The 18,583-nt window shown below is 41.6% G+C and overlaps 1 protein-coding gene across 1 annotated transcript in view; it reads right to left on the bottom strand.

The window, feature by feature from the left end:
- Positions 1 to 18,583, bottom strand: part of CACNA2D3 (calcium voltage-gated channel auxiliary subunit alpha2delta 3) — a 734,667-nt gene that overhangs the window by 382,474 nt on the left and 333,610 nt on the right. Inside the window, exons 7-9 of the mRNA XM_024221093.3 lie at positions 17,383 to 17,443; positions 17,150 to 17,300; positions 7,154 to 7,228 (exon numbers count right to left, since the gene is read on the bottom strand). Of these exons, the coding sequence (XP_024076861.2) occupies positions 7,154 to 7,228; positions 17,150 to 17,300; positions 17,383 to 17,443 (287 nt within the window). The remainder of the gene's footprint in view (positions 1 to 7,153; positions 7,229 to 17,149; positions 17,301 to 17,382; positions 17,444 to 18,583) is intronic.

An 18,583-nucleotide genomic window follows, 5' to 3' on the forward strand; every position in this document is an offset into this window, starting at 1 on the left:
TCACAGAGCCACGCAGCAGGGGATCTGTAACCGTCCTCCCCCTGCCACAAAGTCACATAGCCCCCACACACAGAGTCCCGAACAGGAGGGGTGGCAGGCTCCGTTGAAACAACCAGTCCACCAGTGCGGAGCCTGTCATTACTGCAGTTTAGAAGCGTCCTTTGCATCACTACACTACACCCGCTCCCCACCACAGTCTGCGTCCCAGGTTCAACACTTTACCGAGAAAACAGTAATAAAGAAAACGGTGTTCATTAACAAAATTCAAGTGATTTTATTTTTAAACGTGTGTTGGAAGGGGGGGAACGGGGTGAACGGGGTATGTAACTGGAGAGGATAGTGAACATTTACTGGGTAAAGAAACGGGGGCAGGTTCAGCTTCTCTGTAAACAAACTTAAAAGTCACAGGTTACCCTGCTCCCTCAGGAACCTAGCTTTCAAGGCCTCCCGGATGCACAGCGCGGGAGTCCCGCTGGGCTCTTCTAATCGCCCGGCTGTCTGGCTGGGCGTAATCAGCAGCCAGGCTATTTGCCTCAACCTCCCACCCCGCCATAAAGGTCTCCCCCTTGCTCTCACACAGATTGTGGAGCACACAGCAAGCTGCAATAACAATGGGGATATTGGTTTTGCTGAGATCACAGCGAGTCAGTAAGGTTCTCCATCTCCATCTCCCCTTGAGACGGCCAAAAGCACACTCCACCACTGCACTTGCTCAGCCGGTAGTTGAAGAGTTCTTTTTCAGTGTCCAGGGCGCCAGTATAGGGCTTCATGAGCCAGGGCATTAGCGGGTAGGCTGGGTCCCGGAGGATGACTATAGGCATCTCCACATCGCCAAGAGTTATTTTGTGGTCCGGGAAGTAAATACCTTCCTGCAGCCGTCTAAACAGACCAGAGTTCCTGAAAACACGAGCGTCATGAACCTTGCCCGGCCATCCGACGTTGATGTTTGTAAAACGTCCCCTATGGTCCACCAGTGCTTGCAGCACCATTGAAAAATAGCCCTTTCAGTTGATGTACTGGCTGGCCTGGTGGTCCGGTCCCAGGATAGGGATGTGAGTTCCTTCTATAGCCCCACCGCAGTTTGGGAATCCCATCGCGGCGAAGCCATCTATGATGACCTGCACATTTCCCAGGGTCACTACCTTTGAGAGCAGTACCTCAACGATTGCGTTGGCTACTTGCATGACAACAACCCCCACGGTAGATTTGCCCACGCCAAAGTGGTTCGCGACTGACCGGTAGCTGTCTGGCGTTGCAAGCTTCCAGAGGGCTATGGCTACTCGCTTCTGGACAGTCAGGGCTGCTCGCATCCGGGTGTCCTTGCACTTCAGGGCAGGGGACAGCAACTCACAAAGTTCCATGAAAGTCCCCTTCAGCATGCGAAAGTTTCGCAGCCACTGTGATTCATCCCAGACCTGCAGCACTATGCGGTCCCACCAGTCCGTGCTTGTTTCCCGGGCCCAGAATCGCCGTTCCACAGCATCAACATGACCCATTGCCACCATGATGTCCTCGGCGCGGGGTCCCGTGCTTTGTGACAGGTCTGTGCCACTCTCAGACTTCAGGTCCTCACCGCGCTGCCGTAGCCTCCTCGCCCGATTTCTCAGCATCTGCCTCTGGGAAAGGTGGATGATAAGCTGCGAGGTGTTGACAACGGCCATAACTGCAGCGATGGTCGCAGCGGGCTCCATGCTAGCAGTGCTGTGGCGTCCGCGCTGTCACTGACCAGAAAAGTGCGCGAACTGATTTCCCGCCGGCGTTTTCAGGGAGGGAGGGCGGGAGTGAAGGTCGGATGACAACAGTTACCCAAAAGCACCCTCGACACATTTTTTTACCCAGAAGGCATTGGCGGCGCGACCCAGAATTCCAATGGGCAGCGGGGACTGCGGGAACTGTGGGATAGCTGCCCACAGTGCACCGCTTCCAATGTCTACGCTTGCCCCGTTAGTGTGGACTCACAAAGTCGAATTACTGTCCTTAGTGTGGACACACACGTTCGACTTTGTAATATCGATTCCACATATTCGATTTAAGTAAAATCGAACTACTCTCGTAGTGTAGACATACTCTTAGAGTCTTTCAAATGTAGCAGAGCTGCTACAAGGCAGAGTTTGATTTTAAAGGGGAAATAAGGCTTGTAAACTACTGGCTCTAGGCAAATATTAAAAAGGCCGTTTGCCAGATAGGGAAGTTTGCTAAGAAAGCTAGAGGAGGCTTTGTAGTCAAATAAGCTACAAATTGATTATTTGCTTCCGCTGAAAAATAAAATTTTGTTTGAATTTAGGAGGGAATAGCTTTTCAAATGCAAGTAAATAACAAAGTTGTGAGCATGGTCAAACCAAACAGCCATTTGAAAATCAAAGGAATTTTGATTCAAACAAACACTGTTTATGCACTTTTCTAACCTAATTTATTAGCTGCTAGTTTAGATATGTCGGATATTAGAAAATTTTGATGTACAGCTTTTTTCCTCAGTATTTGCTAATTATAGAGGGACATCTGGCTAAGTTGCTTTTTTCTTCCTCACTTGAAAATTTCTCCTCTTCCTGCAAGCTAGCTCAGATGATAGCAAAAAGAATTCTTTGCACCTCCTCATTCCACACTGGAGCTGACTGAATGTTGAAAAAATAGTGTTTGTGAACATTTGACAACCAATCCCAAACCAATCAAATAAGTAAACAGTTTCTGAATAACTGAGACTAAAAATTGTTCATTCAAACTATTTGCAATAACTTTTGAATAGCAAATACATTAGTAGAAATCAGGATCACTTCTTGAACAAATCACAAACTGAAATGGCCACATGTTTTGTGCAAATTAATTATCTGATGAATTTAGCCCATTAGTCCAACAGTAATTGAGTACATTAGAATTTTTTTGTTGAATATATTATTGCTCTAAACAAATCTAATATCAAAATGAGCACAGTGAAATGACATGCATAGAACATAGACTACAAAATACAAAACCAGATGGGATGAACCACATATATTTAAATATTGGGTAAAATTTTCAAAAGCACCTAATTGCTTGGGATGTAGGAACTTGGGTTTCGAAGAGATTTTGATGCTTTTTTAATGAGATTTAGGCTTGTAAGTGATGTAAGTACTTTTGAAAATTTTACCCATTATGTGTAATGTAATACACATTAACTCGTGTCACAAAGCAGGCAATTTTTTTTGCACTTTCATTGGTGATATGATCCACTGCATAGTTAGGTTACATGACAAAGAAAGGACAGCAAAAATATTAGAACAAACCCACCATGCAGTCATGCCCAATTTCCTGATATGTTTTCCCAACCAGCCATTTCTGTGCAACTATTTGTGCTTTTAAACAACCACAGTCAGTGATTGTAACAAGACAGCAGAATAGGTGATGCAGACTGAATGGCAATTTTTTTTGCCATTGTCTGTTGGATAGATAATTTTGTTTCAATTTGGTACATATCCTACATACACACACAGAGTACTTGATACTCCACCATAGTTCTGAAGAAACAATTGTATTCCTTCAAGGAAGTGTCTCCTTCCACTGCATTGCAAAAGCTACAGGTACCAAAATACACACAAAATAACTTTAAAATACCTAAAGTATACTGTACAAATGAGATACTCAATATGTATTTCCCACTAGACTAAATGCAGTTGTTGCAATTAGGTCAGCAGTCGCTGCACACTGTTATTTGAGATTGCCACAGTTTTCCCCTTATACAGGGACTCTTAGACTTTAAGGCCAGAAGGGACCATCATGGTCATCTAGTCTGACCTGCACATCACAGGCCACAGACCTACTCCTGTAATGGGCCCATAAACGCTGGCTGAGTTACTGAAGTCCTATCTTGATTTAAAGACTTTAGGTAACAGAGAATCCATTATTTACTTGAGCTCAAGCCAGCAAGTGACCCATGCCCAATGCTGTAGAGGAAACCAGGGTTTCTGTCAATCTGACCGGGGGAAATTTCCTTCCTGATGCCAAATATGGTGATCAGTTAGACTCAGAGCATGTGGGTGAGACACACCAGCCAGATACCTCCCTGTCTAGTGTCCCATTTCTGGCCACTGGAGATATTTGCTAGTAGCAGTCATGGATGGGTCATACGCCATTGCAGGCAATCTCATCATACTATCCCCTCCATAAACTTATCAAGCTGAGTCTTAAAACAAGTTAGAGTTTTTGCCCCACTACTTCCCTTGGAAGGCTGTTCCAAAACTTCACTTTCTGATGGATAGAAACCTTTGTCTAATTTCAATCCTAGACTTATTGATGGCCAGTTAATATCCATTTGTTCTTCTGCCAACATCAGCCCCTAACTTAAAAAACTTAAAGACAAAGCCCTGTCTGGGATGATTTAGTTGGGGTTGGTCCTGCTTTGAGCAGGGGGTTGGACTAGATGACCTCCTGAGGTCTCTTCCAACCCTCTTATATGATTCTATGAACTCCTGTCATTCCCTGGTGTTTATCCCTCTGATGTATTTACAGAAAGCAATCATATCTCCCCTCAGCCTTCGTTCTGTTACGCTAAATAAGCCAAGCTCCTTAAGTCTCCTCTTGTAAGGTATGTTCTCCATTCCTCTGATCATCCTAATAGCCCCTCTCTGCACCTATTCCAGTTTGAATTTTATCTTCCTTAAACATGGGAGACCATAATTGCACACTGTATTCCTGATGAGGTCTCACCAGCACCTTGCATAATGGTAATAATAGTTCCTGTCTCTACTGGAAATACCTCACCTGATGCACCCTAGGATTGCATTAGTCTTTTTCATGGCTGCATCACATTGGCAGTTTATAGTCATCCTGTGACTGTCCAATACACCCAGATCTTTTCCTCCTCTATTGCTTCCAACTAGCATATCCCCAGGTTATAGAAAAAGATCTTGTTGTTAGTTCTTAAGAGGATGACTTTGCATTATTAAATTTCATCCCATTTCTATTACTTCCGTTTTCAATGTTATCCAAATCTTCTTGTATGATACCTCCTGTGTGCCATCCACAAATTTTACTAGTATAGTCTCACTTTTTGTGCCAAGATCATTAATGAAAAAGTTAAATAAGATTGGTCCCAAGATCAATCCTTGACAGTTCACCTTTTAGCATGACACCCCAAATGCCCCTGCCCTCTATCCAACGCCCCCTGCTCCCTGCCCCCTTACCGCGCTGCCTGGATCACCGGTGGCTGGTGGCACTACAGCCACACTGCCCGGCTGGAGCCGGGCCACGCTGCCGCCACCGCCGCCACCACCACCACGCAGCACAGAGCACTGGGTCAGGCCGGGCTCTGCAGCTGCGCTGCACCACGAGCTCAGAGCCCCGCCACCCAGAGCATTGCGCCGGCGGTGGAGCGAGCGAGCTGAGGCTGTGGGGGAGAGGAGACAGCAGGGGAGGGGCCGGAGGCTAGCCTCCCGGGCCAGGAGTTCGGGGGCCAGGCAGGACAGTCCCACGGGCCAGATGTGGCCTGCGGGCCATAGTTTGCCCACCCCGTCCTAACGACTTAGTGGTCCCCCTTCTTCTTTCCTTGTTTTCTTTTAACTTATATGACTACAGAATCTTTTATGATTGGTTTTAATTTCCTTTTGCAAGGTTCAACTCTCCTTGGCTTTTGGCAGTTCTCACTTTTTCTCCCCATTTTCTGATTTCAAAGGGACAAGGAATATTTGGGGCAAATATGAGGGTAATGATTGGAAACCAACTGGCCTGAAAGACTATTGTGAATAAGTCACATTGTATCTTGTGAGCAACTTGGAACAAAAATCCAAGAGGTATAGGCCAAGATTTTCAGAAGTGATTAGTGGATGCCCAACCTCAGATACCTTAAAAGGGGTCTGATTTTTCAGAGGGTGGCTGCTCAGTACTTTCTGAAAATCAAATCCCTTAAACTCATTTATGCAAACTTTTCTGACACGCATTTAAGGGGTTAATCGTACTTGTTGCATCTTCTCTGTTATGAATGGGTGTCTAAATATAGCAGTTCTGAGTCATTTCCTTTAGCAAAGCCTTAATTCCTTGAATTTAACAGGTTTAATGTCACTTTTAAATCCATCATTTATTACTAATGTAGAAGAAGGTTTGAAAATATTTGGCTAGAATGTTAAATCTTTTCTTTCTTTAAAAATTATGATCAATGAAGTCATAGCTGAATTTCTGTGGATGTCAAAATGGCCTTAATGAAAAACAAAAGTCATAGCCTAGCTCACAAAAAAAAAAGTTGTAGGCAATAATTTTATTGCTTGCGGATAGCACATATTACACAAACTGATACAGACATGAACACTTCTGAGGTCGACTGTTCCATTGCCTGACTGATTTCACTGTTTGGAATCTGCCTCACCCTCCACTCTTTCCATTATTTAGCTTGACTTTTCATTATACTAGCTGCAGGCCATTTTCCATTGTTTTGCTCCTTTTGACCATCCTGTCTACAAAAAAAAAAAACCCCACAATTTCAATTGGCATAATTCTTTTTACCTTCACTTACCAAGAATTATTGTGTATCTTTGCTGGTGTGGGATGAATACATTAAGATGGTAGGCAAAATATCCTATACAGTGTCTGATCCCACAGTCTTTATTCAAATAAAACTCTTACTGAAGTCAAAATAAATGTTCCCTGAGAAATGACTGAAGGATTGTGTTTGAAATTTGCACAGTGTTTTGAGAACTTTCTAGAAGAACACCATTATTATAATTTTTGACAATCTGGCATGTAAAGCTGAAACTTCAGTGTTACATAGAGAAACTACAGTTGCTTTCATTTGTTTAAAGATTTTTTGTTTTAACATTCCTCTTTGTGCATAAATATGGTATCTGATTCTATGTGACTTTTGAGAACAGTGAGACAGTTATAATTTAAAGCAATTTAAACCAGTATGGTGTGATTTGAAAAAAAAAGTGACTAAACTTTATTAATACCCTGCAATTTCTATTGAAATTATTTATATATTATTCCAATAAGCTTATTTGCTCAAAGTAACTAAGCGAACATTTTTTTCTTACCTGCGGAGTTACATAACACACTATTTTTAAATGGGACAAGAACAATTAACGTAATAAGTTCTAATAATGGGATCTGGTTATTTTTAAAAAGATCATTATAATACAGTGATATGCATCACATCCTATATCCTTTTTGCTTTGTTACTCTCATTCCTTACCTCTTTGTTGGCTCTGTCTGCTTGTACTAATGTTCCATTCAGACACGGTTCTACATAGTGAAGTTCTTCATTATACTGTGGGGGGAGTGGGAAGATGGAAAATTTAATTAAAGACTTTGAAAGATACAATTTATTTTAATGATTTAGCGCTACAGTAAAAAAAGATGCATATAAAGTAAAAACAATAGAATTCAATTCATTTAAAAAAAACTGGGCATGGGATTTTTTTCTTCTTCATATCGTTCTTAGTATTTCAAAGGCTAGAATTTTAAAAAGGGAGGACCTACTTGATTGAATGCCAGAATACAGGTAGGTTTAGTGAGTACTGTACATAATTAAATAAACCATACTATAGCAAAAGATACAAATGTGCTGAGTCTTAGGAAGACTGGCTAACAGAAAAACCTCCCAGGTTGGAATCTGGATAGTATTAAGAATTCAATGCTGATACAGTTCCAGCCTTAATTCCCAATCCTCTGCTTCATTTTGAGCAAACACTGACAAATATTTGAGTCAAGGCATGATACATTTTGGGGGGATGGTATTGTAGGAACTGAGCCAAAGCTCTATGAATTTGAATCCATTCTGGAAATGTTTGAAAGTGATCAATCAGAGATTGGCAGTCTTTGTAAAACTAGCTTCCATCACTTGGGCCCAGAGTTTTAAAAGGTATTAGGTGTTGCTCCACTCACTACTGCAAGGCCTATGTGACTTAGATGGCTACGGTCTGGTCTGCACTACAGAGCTAGGTTGACATAAGGCAGCTTATGTCAACCTAGCCGACATAAGAACTCCACCTCTATGTGCGGCGTAGAGTCAAGGTTGATGTAGTTAGGTCAACACAGTGACAATTTGTACAAGTGCTCCTGGAGGACATGTACTGCCGATACAAGGAGCAAAGCAGAGACATGCACAAGTGATGTAATTACTGTGGCAGCCGTATGCCAATGTAAGTTAGGTCCACTTAATTTTGTAGTGTAAACATGGCCTAAGTCCCATTTTCAAAAATGAACTAAACATTGAGGATAGTAAGTCCCATTGACTTTCAGTGAGATGTATGTGCATCAACATTTGAAAACGGGACTTAGATGTCTAATTCACTTAGGCTGAAAGCCTCAAAAGTATTTAGGGTCCTAACCACCACTGATCTGAGCCTTAGGCCTTGCAACCCTGAGCAGAGAATGTCAAAATACCTTTTAAAAACTGGGTATTAGTCTCACAGCATGAATGTTACCCTTATTCTTCCTTTTCTGTCTATTCTTCTGCAGAGGTATCAGAAGCCAAAATATGGAGGGGGAGGCCTTTATGCTCCAGTTCTGCTTGGTTTCACCCCTCAACAGATACCAAGTGAATCAGTAGAAGAACCATGACAGCCAATGAAAGAGGACAGCAAGTTCAGCCAAAAGTATTCAGAGAAAAAATTTCACATGATTAATGTAAGTACTCACTCCGCCTCTCTCCATCTCAGTGAGAATAAAAAGAGTCTTACAATGATTCATTGCAAAAGTGCGGCTAACACAAGGTTCTTCCCACATTACAAGTCCGCATTGTCCATGTCTGGCTGGGACTCGGGATTTATTCTACATTCTCTTCAGCTTCACACTGCTCCTTTTTCTCATATTCTGTCTAACCCTAGACCCCCTGCAGCCTTCTCCTTCTTGGACGTCAGTCATCATCATTCATGTGGACACTGACTGCAGTACTCTCCAACACTCATTAATTAATTACATGATCATTAGTGCATGGGGCAGGGTATTTAATTTGATCAGTGCCAAACTATTCTGGAGGCATTGTGCCAAATTCTGTTGTCAGTTATACACTAGTATAACTCTCAAATAACTACACTCACTGACTGCAGGGGCTATAGTCTGCATTCAAACTGAGTAACAGAGTAATTGGATTATTGTATCAATGACACGTGCTATCTGGTCAGTGATTCCCTGTTCTGCAGCTAGTGTGTATACATCCCTCATTATTTTAATGCAGTCAATATCAATCCATTCTGAGGATTCCTATGCACACTGTGACAAAATTCCTCCTCTGCCTTGGTGGATCCTGCGCTTTCTGGCGGATTTGCTCGCCTGAGAGGTTCACGGCAGTCCTCAGTTTGACCACTTTTGTTAGTGGCACAAACCTGCCGTTCACTCAGCTAACCTCATCACTGGCCAGCATGGGGGAAAGGGAAAACAATCTCCGCAGTCTCTGTTGTCCCACCTAGTGGGTCAGGGACAGGCCAGATCCCTTTCCAAATTAGACCTTCCCCTCTGGTGTGTCTCACAGACCAGGTCAACTCCTCCTGTGTCAGATAGGGAGTTTGGGGGGAAGGAGGAAACCCTCCTGGCTATCAGGGACATGCAATCCAGAGACCCAGACAAAAAAAAGTGGGGGCATGGGCTTGCTACTTGAAAGGGGTTCACCTGGAGGACTGGCAAAGGGTCTCAGAAGGGGAAGCCCATCATGGGACTGTATATTATTGAATGAGAATCAGCTTTTATAAAATATGTATAGTGGGTGTAAATAAAGACAAGACTGCACGTTACTGGGGCATAAGCCAAACCACAGCTACAAAACCCCCATGTAAGAAAGAAGGGTAGTTACAAAAGGTGCTAAAAGCCACTAATTCCCATTATTAGGAGCCATACAAACCTTTGAACCAAGTACCAAGAAAAAATTAGTTACCTACAGTTTGGTATTAATCAAAACCACTCAATAACATTAATGATTCTGTATCAATTGACTTACGATTGTCTGCTTTACCAACCTTGCCTGACGAAATGCACAACTTCATTCTTAACTGAGTAAGGACATAGAAAATCCAGGTTTCCCTCATTCAATGTAAAGTTGTCTCTTAACTTTCACATACCCTATCACAACAATAACTGTCTAAAGTAAAAAGAGGAACTTCTGTGGTGAAAGCTTTGAGTAGTCTTGAGTTTCAATTATGTTTTCAATATATTCTCTTCTGTCACATATTCCCACATCCATATACTCTAGCCACTAGTGTTCCTTGTCTCTACCACACCTAAAATGGGCATCTGATATCATTAGGGCCCTACCAAATTCACGGTCCATTTTGGTCAATGTCATCGTCATAGGGTTTTAAAAATAATAAATTTCATGATTTCAGCTATTTAAATCTGAAATTTCAGGGTGTTGTAATTGTAGGGGTCCAAAAAGGAGTTGGGGGGATCACAAGGTTATTGCAGCAGGGGGTTGTGATATTGCTACCCTTATTTCTGTGCTGCTGCCAGCAGCGGCGCTGCCTTCAGAGCTGGGCAGCTGGAGAACAGCAGTTGCTGGCTGGGAGCCCAGCTCTGAAGGCAGAGCTGCTGCCAGCAGCAGTGCAGAAGTAAGGGTGGCATGGTATGGTATTGTCACCCCTACTTCTACACTGCTGCTGGCAGGGTGCTGCCTTGAGAGCTGGGCGCCCAGCCAACAGCTGCTGCTCTTCTGCTGCCCAGCTCTGAAGGCAGCGCAGAAGTAAGGGTGGCAATATCGCTACCCCCCTAAAATAACCTTGTGACCAACTCCCAAAAGACCAGATTTCACAGAGGGAGACCAGATTTCACAGTCCGTGACGCATTTTTCATTGCCGTGAATTTGGCAGGACCCTAAATACAATAGAGAAAGTTTCCCCTGCACCATCCTTTCCCAACTTCTCCTTTAAAATCTCAAACTGATCTTATCTCCCTGGCAATTTAAAATGAAAAAAATTGTTCAAACCCAAATTAAATTTTTGACATTGCTGGAGCAAAGTAAAATGGGGAAGCAGCTGATCACGAACTGACTCTAAGAGAAACATTTACTCAGAGAGAGAGACATGTAACCTGGTATATCCCCCTGCAACAGCTGCTCCTTTTTGTGGAAACTGAGGCTAGAAACACGTGTCTTTATAATCTGTATGCACTGTTATACTGTATGATCACATAATATTAATGTTTGAAAATATGGCTTGAGATGAGTGTCCAGCAGAGGTAAGCAAGCAGCTTCCAGTCAATCAGTTTCCATATTCCTCTCTTAAGAGATCTAAAACAAAATCCATAGAGAGAGACAATGAAATTTACCTCTGCTGTACTGAGCCAAGATGAGGCCTTCCATTCTATTTACACCCAGATTAGGACTGCACAAAGATCCCTGGACAGCCTGATATGGAGCATAACAATAGGCTCAAACCAGGGGAGCTGCAATTTTTTATTTCTATGATTCCTCTCTCCCATCACTCTGTACAAGTAGCACAGAATCTGTAGCGACTGTACCAGCCCAAAGGCAGGAGAAAACGTATTACAACCCTACATGCTGGCTCAGGTTTGGTGGAAGTGAAATCCAACCATCTACACTTCAGTGGCACAAAGCCTGATTTACTCAATCAGGCTGAAGCGAATTTCACCCTTCATCTATTCTGAATGAATAGAAGGGCTTCAAATGATGCAATTCTGAACGACCACAACAAACTCTGTTGATATGGTTATAATGGAAATTCTGCACATTAAAAACTGGGGGTCTTATTGCTGTGCCTTGAACTCACCAATAATGATCTCCTCTAATCAACTTTGCTAAAAATCATTTGGCTGAGGCATTTAAATTGATTTAACAATCTCATCCCAGTTAATATTTTACATAATATCATGTATGGCTTATGCTTCTGAAAAGTATTTTTCAAATTTCAGCATTGGACAGAATTAGCACTCTGGTTTTTATGATAATATTGTTAATTTAATGCATGACTTAAAGTTATACTTCAAAGCAAATTGAAAAAATATGTCTGTTCTCTTGTTGTTGCAGACATCTCTGTTCATGCACTGATGATCTGACCTTAAATTTTAACTTAGACTGCACAAAACCACTCTCATATTTCAACAATACTTTTGTAATTCAATCATCTAGTCCATCAATTTTGGATAGGTTTTGCAATAACCTACCCATGAAAGCGAAAACGATTTTTAACATTATCTTTTTATGTTTATTTTCTGGAAAGACCTGCATTGGATTCTTTTATGTTCTATATACACAGATATATTCAGAAAATAATTTAGTAAAGATGAAACAGTCCATATATAACCAGGACCGGCTCCAGGGTTTTTGCAGCCCCAAGCGGCGGGGAAAAAAAAAAAAAAAGCCACGATCGCAATTGCGATCGGCAGCACTCCGGCAGCAGCTCCACCGCGCCGCTTTCTTCTTCGGTGGGAATTCGGCGGCAGGTGCTTCCCTCCAACAGGGACCCGCCGCCGAATTACCGCCGAACAGCCCTTCCCCTTGGCCGTCCCAAGCACCTGCTTGCTGGGCTGGTGCCTGGAGCCAGCCCTGTATATATCATATATATACCCTGTCTATTAAAATATTTTTCACTATCCTATCTTATGCATACTTCAATTAACGGAATTTTTAATGATGTTCATGTATAGTGATCACAACTCATTTTTAGTCAGGCTTTAGCCCTTCATCTGCTCTGAGCCCCCTCCTTCCTGCCTTATCTTACTTTATTTCACTGATACTGTTGCTGACTCTCTCCATGGTTTACTCTCCTCCGCTTGATTCTTTTGGCCTTCTCCCATTGCAAGATCCATCCTGCCAACCCTGATTCCTGGCTCACCCCCAATATATGCCTCTTCACTTCCTGCTCTTATGCTGCAGTGTTATTGGTAGAAATCCTATGGCCAGGCTGACTTCCTCTACTACGAATTCATTCTCTTCCCTTCCAGTTCTGCCATCTTCCTAATAAGCAATTCTACTTTTCCAACTTAATTGAATCCCATATCCTTAATCCCAGACACCTTTTTGTCATCTTTGATGCAGTCCTCAAATCTTCCCCTCCTCCTGTCTCCACTTCTCTCTCAACACAGGTTCTTGCTGATTTCTTCCAAGAAAAAGTTGATAAAAAACACCATGACCTTCCCCCTCCCACTGCCGCTTCTTCCCTTCTTCCTTTCCCTCCTGCAACTCTCTCCTCCTTTTCCGGTCACAGACACAGATGTTTCTCATCTGCTCCCCTCTCTAACTTCTCCATTTGCTCCCATTACCCCATCCCGTCTCTTGATCACCCTTGTGTCTATTCTCATCCTCTCACTCTCCTCTAGCTCTTTCTATTCGTATTACAAGTGCACAGTAGTCCCTCCCATCTTAAAAAAAAATCCCCCAAACACCCCTGAGCCCACTTGCCTCTCCAGAAACTGCCCCAGCCTCCCTTCTGCCTTACATCTCTAAGTCCCCCATTCTCTTGTCCTGCTACACCTTACGTCTGAGTAATAATAATAATACATGGAGATATATCTATCTCATAGAACTGGAAGGGACCTCAAAAGGTCATTGAGTCCAGCCCCCTGCCTTCACTAGCAGGACCAAGTACTGATTTTTGCCCCAGATCCCTAAGTGGCCTCCTCAAGGATCCCTCCCCCCTAACTTATTCACAAATTCAACTACCATCTCTATGCTGGTGACTCACAGATCTACCACTCTGCTGCAGACCTATCTCCTTCTGCCCAAACTAAAATCTCAGCCTCTCACTCTGATATGTCCTATCTAGTGGGAGTCTAGCTATCAGGTCAAGTACAACATGGCTAAACAGTACTTTTAATCTTTCCCCCAAAAGCTCTACCCACTACCTCCTTTTAGGATCACTACAGACACTAGTTGCTCAGGACCATTATCCATGCATCATCTTCAACTTGGATCTCTTTCTCTAAGTGCCCACACCCAAGCTATCTGTAAATCTTGCAGATTCCTTCTGAACAACATCTTTAAGATATGGCCTCTGCTATCCATCCATACAGTTAAAAATTTCGTCCGGCCTCTCATCATCTCTCGTCTCAATTACTGCAACATCCTTTTCTCTGGGCTTGACACTGTAATCTTACCCTACTCATATCCATTCAAAATACTGCTACAAAGATCATTTCCCAAGCCCATCACATTGACGATGTCATCCCTCTCTTTGCATCCTTTACTGGTTCCCCCTTTCTCAGTTGCATCAAATATAAGCTACTTCTCTTCACTTTCTAGGATCTTCACAGCCTATCTCCCCAATATATCATCGCTCTTTCACTACTGAGATGTTGACTCTTATGTCCAATCAGCCCTGTATGTACATCAGCAAATGTATGTCCTCACGTACGTATACTATGGTAACTCGGGGGATAAGTATCACATACCAATTTTCACATGCCAGCCTCCATTTTCAAGCAAGCACCTTTGTGTTTTCTGCCATGCTGCCCCTCATGCTTGGGAGGAGCTCCCAATAAGCAGGGGGGCCAGTGGGGGGGGGGGGGCAAGTGGGGCAATTTGCCCAGGCCCCAGGCGCTGCAGGGGCCCCCACGAGAATATAGTATTCTATAGTATTGCAACTTCTTTTTATGGAAGGGGCCCCCAAAATTGCTTTGCCCCAGGCCCCCTGAATCCTCTGGGTGGCCCTGCCAATAAGCATCTACAAAACTACCTTATTATCCTTCTTCACAACCCTCCTTAAAATTCTCCTTTTCTGTGATGCCTACAAAAAACTTGAAAACACAGTTAAGCTACTAGTGTGTGGAGATGCCACTGCCAGTCATGCTGACTAATATTCTCTCCTTGTTTCCTTGAACTCCCCCATGTGTCTGTCCGTACCACCTGCTGTTTCCTGTTCTATACAGACTGTAAGCTCTTTTGGTTCTGTGTTTGCACAGGGCCTAGTACAAGGGGTCGTGGTCCATGGCCAGGGCTCTTGAGCATTAACACAAATCATCATCAATGGATTCAGTTTTGTGTCTACAAATAAATGTGGATCCAAAATCGGCAAGCACAAACCAAAGCAGTTTGATATCTAACTCCCTGTTTGTGCCCATTTTGTAGTGTCTAAGAGGCTATCGTATAGAATGTAGTATAAAAATATTATGCTCAAATCATATAAAATGCCTACAAATTAAAATAAAAACTGTTTAAAAAGTGATTTACACTCTCTTAAATGAAGCATTTAATAACTCTATAGTTACAACAATAATACAATCTCTAAATATCTTTGGAGTTCCTATAATAAACCAAGCATGCAGAAACTCTAGAATTATAAAAGAATAAGTATAGAGTTGCTATAATAAGTTAAGCAACTTGCAGCTGTATGGTTATTGTACTAAAGGAAGGTGTTCTATCATAGCTTTATTGCAAAGTCACTATTTTTTATACATTTTTCTAGATAGATAGGTCTATTGGGTTACTCCATTAAGAAAATTATTTTCATGAAAAGCATCTAATTTTCTTCCTGAATCATTTACAATAACTGACACAACTACTGATAAGCATCATGATTACCGACTAAATATGGCTCTTTAAATCTTAATTCTTTAGTTGATACATTTTTGCCACTTAGAACATTATTTAGATTATTTAAGTTGATCACAGTTTTGTTGAAGAACAATAAACCTTTCTTGGTACAGAATGTAATTATGCCTTCCTCTTCTGTGAGTTTCTGTTAATTATGTAATGAGTAATTAAAGATTAATAAGAAAGATATTCTGAACTAACTGCCTGTTATCTGTTAAAATATAGTAAGTGCTTGGATATTTAGGGACTATTTAGTCATTTTACATACAAAAGATCTGCATCTTACTGGGGACATTTTGTACTACATAAAGTGCACTTGCTTGTACCTGAATAAACTCTTCAGCATATATTGAATTAACAGTTTTAAAAAAATCCTAGGTTTGATATATTATGATACTAACATAAAGCATTTCTAAAGCTATCAGCAAGGAACATGTATAAGCTATAAGCCAAGGGCAGCCACAATATACAAGTTGAAAAGGCAGCTAACTTTTAGTGCCTGTTCCTGACACCCTTACTCACATGAGTAGTCCCTTTGTGTTTAAGGGTTGCAGAATTAGGCTCTTACCTTGTAATTAAAAAAGTTACTGTGCCGTGGAAAATTAACTGCCACATCACACAGAAATAATGACAGCTGTTAATGATTTAATGTATCATCTTTAGTAACACTGATAATGCATCTCATCAGCTTAGCTTTGCTGCACCCATTCTATTCCTTGCAAAATAATGTCATATCACAAGATCATATCGGAAACTGACCTAGGGTATATAGTAAATGTATGTCCTCACGTACGTATACTATGGTAACTTGGGGGATAAGTATCACATACCAATTTTCACATATAATTTTGCAGACCATCAAAGGATGGTGGTGGTGAGTAACATGTGAATTGCCATATTTGCCATTATTTTGTTGCTGCTTTAAAAGTACAGAAAAACAATGGCTATTAGGAATAAAAGTGAAATGAGACCCACAGTGATAATATGCAGATCAAGATGACACAGTGCAGTGAGTTCTGCATGTTGCTTTACTTGCTTCATGACTTTTCTGCTGATGCAGCCAGCAGTTCGGGAACTCAGTTGGCTTGGGGGCTAAACACCACCCCTCAGATCTCAGACTGAAAACTTTAGGGTATCTTTGTAAACTTGATGCGAGTATGTTGCAGTCTTAACAAAGGGGCTCTGACACTACAAGCCTATTGTAACTTATTTTTATGTGCAAAGCATTCCTTAGCTTTCACTCTACTACGGAAAACAGAGAAAAATGCATCTATTGGGTGGAGGGGAAAGCTGAACATACAGATTGCATTAAAAAGCTGCATAAAGTCACACACCAGAGCTGTGCTGGCTGCAACTCAGGCAATCACATTAGGTTATTATGGCAGAGATTATTGCAACTCCCAGAATGACATACAGAAAACTCTGCAGTCTGACACAGAAAGTAGTCATGTTGGGATCAAAGAGGGAATATGTCCAGAGAATTTTCAATATGTTAAATGAAAGCAAGGAATAAAGTTGCTTTGGAAGAAATGCAAAGAGTCTGTCCAATTACTGAGGTTCAGTGAAATAGCACGCCATTACACAGTCCTCGATACCTGTCCTCTAAATTCAGTTTATTGGTGTACATGGCAGGATGTAGAATATGACAAAGAATACAACACAAAACAATTAATTAGAAAAAGAAGGGAAGAAAAATACAGAGAAACTCACAGCAATTATGTTGAAAAAGTCATCATCTCCAAGGGTATCCAAAATAGATGATACGGTTTGCTTAGCAATTGTCAGACGGAGTCCTTTCATGCTGCCACTGACATCAACTAAAATAACCACGTCTTTTGGAGAAGTAGCTGCCTGTATGTACCTAGACCAAGAAGCAAAATGCAGACTGATATTATATTTTTTTATATTTCTTAAAAACACATTGGTGGTTGACTGTTACCTACCATTTTCGATTTCTGCAGTCAAATGCAATAACTCCATTCTCATCTGGTTCCCATTTAATTCCTGTTTAAAAAAAAAAGATTAGATTACAATATATCAGAATGTTCATAATACGTATCTTTGCTACTGGTGAAAGTAGCATTTAAAGGATTCTAATATTTTATTGATTGAGCAGACATGCTTAAATATCACATACAAAGAACTATAGCAGTTGCTGGTCACTGCAATAGCTAACGCTGGAAAAATACTTTAACAAAATAGGACCATGGGAAATACAATCATCTTTCTCAGCTGCTTTCAGCCCATGGCAGGGTGAAGGCTGCTTCACCACTGTTCATCATAGTAAAGAATGTGTCTAGAGCCTTGCTATGCTTAGCCATGGTAGTTGGCAAGAGTGTGATGATGCTAATCAAGTCCATTTCCCCACTACTCTTTCTACCATGACTGAACTTGCCAGGGACTGTCATGCTTGATGGCATCACTCACAGGTTGTGTTTCAGACATTTTGCCACAGATCACTTGACTATGATGAGGTAATGTTTCTGACCCATGGGTCAGAGGAAATATAATACTAGCTTTCAAATAAAGAACATCAACAGGCCAGTCCCCCCTGTTTTTAAATCAACATATTTCTGGACTTGCATTCAATCCATAGCACAATAAAGGATCCTCTAAAATAACAATGCTAGAATTTCCACTATTGAAATGTCAAGGATCTTAAGGCCTGAACTATAATCTAAAACCTATATAGAGAGATGTGTCAGTCATCAGCCAACCACATACTTATATACAAACATTGAAGACTTTAGGCTCCAGAAAACAGCCTCTAACCAATCAACTAAAAGAGCAGTTTCACTAGTGGCCTGATCTTGAATTAGGGAAGTCAATGGGAGCTTTGTCATTGAAATTAATGGGAGCAGGATCTGGTGCTATGCAAGAGCAGAGTGTTATGTAAGAGCCTGTATTCTGTTGTAGTTTAATGGGTGTTAATCACTGTATACTTAAAACAATCTTTTGAGATAATCAGATGGCATCAGAAAGAAGATGCCAAGAAAGTGCAAAATAAAAAAAGGAATGAATGAAGAGGAAATATTGCATTTGTAGACAGAGCAGAATACCCAAGCGGAGTACTATCTGAATGATCTGAAGGGTGAATTCTCTTCTTTTATCTTCTCACACTATTTCAGGTTAAGAAATTACTTA

Source organism: Terrapene carolina, unplaced genomic scaffold, assembly GCF_002925995.2.
Source record: "Terrapene carolina triunguis isolate 2854851 unplaced genomic scaffold, T_m_triunguis-2.0 Scaffold89, whole genome shotgun sequence".
Lineage (NCBI taxonomy): Eukaryota > Metazoa > Chordata > Testudines > Emydidae > Terrapene > Terrapene triunguis.